At 45.7% G+C, this 6,676-nt stretch overlaps 1 protein-coding gene across 8 annotated transcripts; it reads left to right on the forward strand.

Annotated features, from left to right (window-relative positions):
- Nucleotides 1-432: 432 nt before the first annotated feature.
- On the forward strand, nt 433-4,639 carry LOC135197704 (fibroin heavy chain-like). 8 transcript variants are annotated; one of them, XM_064224738.1, is made up of 5 exons: nt 433-492; nt 1,048-3,029; nt 3,223-3,467; nt 3,741-4,166; nt 4,239-4,639. In XM_064224738.1, exons 1-5 carry the CDS (start codon nt 481-483, stop codon nt 4,493-4,495), a joined length of 2,922 nt encoding a protein of 973 aa, XP_064080808.1. In that variant the 5' UTR covers nt 433-480; the 3' UTR covers nt 4,496-4,639. The 8 variants fall into 8 exon arrangements, with proteins under 8 accessions (XP_064080808.1, XP_064080806.1, XP_064080809.1 ...); XM_064224736.1 differs by having other exon boundaries at nt 3,741-4,025; nt 4,071-4,639; XM_064224739.1 differs by having other exon boundaries at nt 3,741-3,929; nt 4,026-4,639.
- The last annotated feature ends 2,037 nt before the right edge of the window (nt 4,640-6,676 follow it).

Below are 6,676 nucleotides of genomic sequence, written 5' to 3' on the forward strand. Positions count from 1 at the left end.
GTTTTAGCAACGACCAGTGACAGGATCATGGAAGAAAAAAATTAATGATAATATGAGAGCATACTACACGCAGGACATTGGTCATTACCGGCCGCACAGTTCGCTACGTCAATTTCGAGGAACGGCGATGGCTTCATGCTCGATCCCTGACCGACGACGATGTTGATGTATATGTTGATGATGTTCGGACGTAGCCTTCAAATTCTCCGAAACGGATTCGATCAGAGGCATTAAACCTGAGGCAAAAGTAATTCCATTGTCAAACAGCGAAGAACAGCGAAGAACAAGGGAAGATTTAAAACACAGAAGAGGGTATGATGTCGTGAGGAAAGGACTTTCTAAGGGCATCAGGATGCACCGGGGTAGTGGGCGGGGGGTTAAGGCGGCGGGTGCCAGAGGCGGCGAAGGGCACTGGCATACTATATAAGAGTTGGGGGAAGAGGTTCCGTCATTACATTCGTTCGACTCCTGCTGACGACGATGGCGACCACAGTGAGTCCCTCCTCCTTCTTTGTTTGTTCTGTCTGGTGTCTTGTTTTCATCTTCTTCTTTTTCAGTAAATAAGGGAAAACCTTCCTTCTTCTCCTAACACACTTTGTGATCGGTTGTCCTTTGATACGTTAATACAGCGCAGTGGAAAATTCGGACTGTCAAAGCTTCCTTTCTACCCTCTTTTACAAATATTCAAAAAAGAAACTTCATGAAATAAAAAAAAATTGCTCGACAGAATCAGAAACCCCAACTAAACAGTTTTTACATAGTCTGACAATTTGAAAATAGGAAAAATCCTGATTGCGTTAAACCTAACTTCTAAACAAATCAAAAGACGTAAGCTTAGAAGTTCTGTATTTGATTTTACTGAACTGGAGACTTAACAAAACATTGCCACAATAATACTTAGTGTAATCTTTCTCAAACTGATTCTATTCGAGAGTAAATGTTTTATCCTGCAATTTATTAAATGCATGTCACGTTTCCTTCATCATATCTGAGGAGAAAATAAATATTTGATGTGAATACTGATATAAAAAAACACTGCCCTTTCAGAAAGTGGTGTTATGCCTCCTTTTGGCACTTGCGACTGCCAATCCCCAATCTCCGACAAGGCTGTATGAGACTCCTAATGTAGGTGGGTCATCATCTGCTGGAGGCTTTGGAGGATCATCTAGCGGCGGATTTGGAGCTCAAGGTGGATCATCTGCTGGAGGATTTGGAGGTTCAGGTACTGGTGGTTCAACTGCAGGAGGATTTGGAGGCTCAGCTACTGGTGGAGGATTTAGTGGTTCCTCCAGTGGTTTAGGGGGACTTGGAGGCTCAGCTACTGGCGGGTTTGGTGGTTCCTCCAGTGGTGTTGGAGGATCAGGTACTGGTGGGTTTGGTGGTTCCTCCAGTGGTGTTGGAGGATCAGGTACTGGTGGGTTTGGTGGTTCCTCCAGTGGTTTTGGAGGATCAGCTGCTGGGGGACATGGAGGCTCAGGTACTGGTGGATTTGGAGGATCAACTGCTGGGGGACATGGAGGCTCAGGTACTGGTGGATTTGGAGGATCAACTGCTGGGGGACATGGAGGCTCAGGTACTGGTGGATTTGGTGGTTCCTCCAGTGGTTTTGGAGGATCAGCTGCCGGGGGACATGGAGGCTCAGGTGCTGGTGGATTTGGAGGATCAGCTGCTGGGGGACTTGGAGGCTCAGGTACTGGTGGATCTGGTGGTTCCTCCAGTGGTTTCGGAGGATCAACGGCTGGAGGACATGGCGGTTCTTCTACAGGAGGATTTGGCAGCTCATCAGGTAGCTTTGGAGGTTTGTCTGGTGGAGGATTAGGAGGTTCTGCTGGTGGAAGCTCAGTATCTGGCAGTGTGGGTGGTTCATCAAGTGGATTTGGAGGTTCATCTGGTGGTGGTCTGGGAGGATCTGCATCAGCTGGTTTTGGTGGTTCTCAAACTGGTGGATATGGTGGCTCTTCTACAGGATCTATTGGTGGATCATCTTCTGCAGGTTTTGGTGGCTCAAGACCAAGTGCAACATTTGGTGGAGCCTTTGGCGGTTCACGTCCTTCTCGAGCATCTGCAGGAGCCTTTGGTGGATCTCGTCCAGGTGGATCATTTTCTGGAACCTTCAGTGGATCATCTGGAACTTTTGGAGGATCTCAAACAGGTGGCTCATCTTCTGGAGCTTTTGGTGGATCTCGCCCAAGTGGATCATCCGGTGCCTTCGGTGGATCTCGCCCAAGTGGAACATCCCTTGGATCCTCATCTGCTGGTAGTTTTGGAGGTTCTCAGGCCACTGGATATGGTGGTTCCCCTGGTGGAAGCGCTGGATCATCTGTAACTTTTGGTGGGTCTCGCCCAACTGCATCATCTGGAACGTTTGGAGGATCTCGTCCAAGTGGATCAGCTGCTGGAGCCTTTGGAGGATCTAGTCCAACTGGTTCACCCTCTGGAACCTTTGGTGGATCTCGTCCAAGTGGATCAGCTGCTGGAACCTTTGGAGGATCCCGTCCAGGAGGATCACCCGCTGGAACCTTTGGAGGATCTCATCCAGGAGGATCACCATCTGGAACCTTTGGAGGATCTCGTCCAGGAGCATCACCCTCTGGAACCTTTGGTGGATCTCGCCCAAGTGGGTCATCGTCTGCAGGTTATGGTGGATCAGGCGCAAGCGGATCTTCTTCTGCAGGATTTGGTGGATCTCGTCCAAGTGGAGCCTCCTCTGGTGCCTTTGGTGGGTCTTGCCCCAGCGGATCATCTGCCGGAGCTTTTGGTGGGGCTCGTCCGGGTGGATCTGCCACAGGAAGCTTTGCGGGATCTCTACCATCTAGACCTTCTACTGGAACCTTTGGAGGATCTCGCCCATCTGTTGATTCTAAGAGGCCTTCTGGTCCTGTCATCCCAATCCTTGTTGATGAACGTGATGGTCCCCACGCTGATGGCTCTTACAGCTTCAACTTTGAGACTGGTAACGGTATACGCCGCCAAGAACAGGGGTACCCACAAGGGGAAACAGGAGCTGTGGCACAGCAAGGAGCTTGGTCGTAAGTTCTAATTAATCTACAAGTTTCCTTTTAAAACAGAATTATTAAATTGTCACACAAAATGATGAGCAAATATTTAGCAAATATTAATAATTGCTGCTAAACATGCACACTTTAAAAAAAATACTTATTATAAAAATAAGCTATAAGATTTCATAGTTGTTATAGAACATCCTTTGTTTAACCTTTGCAGATTCACATTCCCCGACGGCACTCCAGCCAATTTCCAGTTCGTGGCCGACGGAGATGGCTTCCGTGTAGAATCAGACCTTCTACCTACTCCTCCCCCTCTACCTCCTCATGCAATTGCTCAAATTGAAAAGGCGGCGCGAGAAGACGCTGCTGCAGCAGCTGCAGGAACTGGATCTCAGTTCTCAGGCGCTGGAACTGGATCGCAATATTCAGGCACTGGAACTGGAGCTGGTTCCCGGTTCCCAGGTGCTGGGAGAGGAGCTGAGGCTGGAAAACTGCGCTCCGGCACAGGTGTGGAGCTGGAGCTGGACTGGAACTCGGAGCTGGAGATGGTTCCCAGTTCTCAGGTCTTGGAGTGGTTCCCAGTTCTCAGGGCTGGAGCTGCAGCTGGAAACTGGGCCCTCCCGGTTACCCAAGGTGGCTTGAGCCTGAGCCTGGAATTGGAACTGGAGCTGGAGGCTAGTACCCAGGTCTCAGGTGCTGGAGCTGGAAAGCTGGGAACTGGTTCCCGGTTCCCAGGTGCTGGAGCAGGAGCTGGAGCTGGAACTGGCTCCCGGTTCCCAGGTGCTGGAGCTGGAGCTGGAACTGGAACTGGAGCTGGAGCTGGTTCCCAGTTCTCAGGTGCTGGAGCTGCTGGAGCTGGAACTGGCTCCCGGTTCCCAGGTGCTGGAGCTGGAGCTGGAGCTGGAACTGGCTCCCGGTTCCCAGGTGCTGGAGCTGGAGCTGGAATTGGAACTGGAGCTGGAGCTGGTTCCCAGTTCTCAGGTGCTGGAGCTGGAGCTGGAACTGGTTCCCGGTTCCCAGGTGCTGGAGCTGGTGCTGGAGCTGGAACTGGTTCCCGGTTCCCAGGTGCTGGAGCTGGAGCTGGTGCCCAGTACTCAGGTGCTGGAGCTGGAGCTGGAGCTGGAGCTGGAGCTGGAACCGGAGCTGGTTCCCGGTTCCCAGGTGCTGGAGCTGGAGCTGGAACTGGTTCCCGGTTCCCAGGTGCTGGAGCCGGAACTGGTTCCCAGTTCTCAGGTGCTGGAGCTGGAGCTGGAGCTGGAGCTGGAGCTGGAGCTGGTTCCCGGTTTCCAGGTGCTGGAGCCGGAACTGGTTCCCAGTTCTCAGGTGCTGGAGCAGGAGCTGGATCTCCGTTCTCCGGATCTGGAGCTGGAGCTCCTCAATTTTCTGGAGCAGGATCTGGAGCTGGGTCTGGTTCACCCGCTCGCCAACCGCTGCGACCATCGCCTCGTCCAAGCCCTCCTGCTCCAAGCAAGACCTACGGATACCCATAAAACAAGTCATCGTTGCGCCTCACAATCCCCAACTACTACATGTGTCGTTTTCTGGAACTCTTTAACTCTACTTTGCCAGACATTGTTTATGTATCTATCTTATCTGTTCTTCATCACACATTCTTACCATAGAGCAGTGATATCCTCAGATTTCATAAATCCCTCCTGATTATTCAGAGACTACTCAAGTGACAGACATACCAAATGTAATCCGGATTCAAAGTCCCTCCAGATTATGCAGAGATTACTAGGAAATTGGCACACATTTCGATTATAAGGTTGGATAAATACTCAAAAGGGATCATTAAAAGTTGGTCACTGCCTACGGTTCAAATAAACTAACATGTTATGGGTACGATAAAATAACTTCTTGAAGTCTCATTTGCCAGCGGTACAGCCACAAAAAACGCTGTTCAAGACCAACTACTGGATAAAGAAAAAAACGCACTGCTACCAAAAGTAAATGATACGCTTATTAGTCTTAGTTAACGTTGATTATAATAAAAGGTCTGTGTCAGACCGAACAAAACCTCGTGGTCTTCCTTATCCTAAAAGCGAGAATAATTAAAAACTTCTTGTACAGATTATTTGGCATACTGGAAAGCTAAAATAATTTATGGTCAATCACAGTTAAATATTATATTCCTTAAAATTACCAAAACATTTCCCTAAAATGAATGAAAATCTACACTGAAATAATAGTAAGTTTAATTAATGAACAAATTAACAAAACAGCAGCAGAATAACAATACCAATTTTGAAAGAAAAAGCCAATTTCTGACAAAATTTGCTTTCTGTTCTGCTCAAGGTTTCTACCGTAAGTCTTATCTGGTGGTTTAGCGATATTTAATCCTTTCATTCTGAATGAAATACTAAACTTATATGAGATTAATATAAGGCACTGTATGCATTGGAATCATAGCGCTTTCCTAAAAAGAAAGTTTGATATAATTTTTATATATATCCAGAACATATATCTATACACACACACACACACACACACACACATATATATATATATATATATATATATATATATATATACATATATATATATATATCTATATATATATATATATATATATATATATATATATATATGTATATATATATATATATATATACAACTATAAATATCTGGTATTTTTTCCATTCTTCAAAATTCCTGGGCGATACAACCTCTTCTTGTCAGTTTAACTTTTCTCTCAATTTTTCGAGTAAATCATTCACCTGGTTATGAACTGGTACGTTTTTGACATAGTGCAACAACTGATATTCAAAATGAAAAGTACATTGTTAACAGATTTCTACAACGTAAATGAAATGAAAAACGAGAACTGCCGAGATCTTTCGGTCTTAACGCCCCTTTACATTATAAAGGCAAGACTGATCAGAACAATGAGAAACACAGTACATATAAACATATAAAAGGACATTACAGGATTAACAAAAGGTCCAGGTCACTTTAAAGAAACAGATATCTATTGAGACTTGATAAGTTCAATGAATTCTGATTTTTAAAAAATAAAATAAAATAAAAAAAAAGTGAAGGTGTTCCGTGTTTTTCTATACTTTCAGCTCCTCATCAATCCTCGCTTGCTGATGCAATCGGCATCCTTCTCGAACCAGTTTTATTCTTCTGAAAAGAAAACTATTGAGATGGCTATTTGTCTGTCCGTCCGCACTTTTTTATTTCTGTCCGCCCTGAGATATAGAAAAACTACTTAGGCTAGTGCTGCAAATTGATATGTCGATCATCCAACCTCCAATCATCAAACATGCCAAATTGCAGCCTATAGCCCCAGTATGTTTTTATTTTATTTGAGGTTAAAGTTAGCCTTGATCGTGCTTCTGGCAACGTAACAACACAGGCCCGACGACGGCCGGCTGAGAGTTTCACGGGGTAGCGGCTCATACAGCATTATATACCGAGACCAATGAAAGATACATCTATTTCCGGTGACCTTGTTTATACGATTCACAGAAAACTTGATTTAATCAGCGCATTTTTTACTTGTTTATTTCAGAACCGCTTTAAAGAACATAATCCACCTGCAGAATGCATGTGATTGTATTCAACATACAAGCAATATGAAATCTTTTGGTAAATTTTAATTTCAAAGACTTGCCAAAACAAACAAAGCGCACACAAAGTTGGCAGCGAAAAAGTGACATAACCAC

Source organism: Macrobrachium nipponense, chromosome 21, assembly GCF_015104395.2.
Source record: "Macrobrachium nipponense isolate FS-2020 chromosome 21, ASM1510439v2, whole genome shotgun sequence".
NCBI classification, from domain to species: Eukaryota; Metazoa; Arthropoda; class Malacostraca; order Decapoda; family Palaemonidae; genus Macrobrachium; species Macrobrachium nipponense.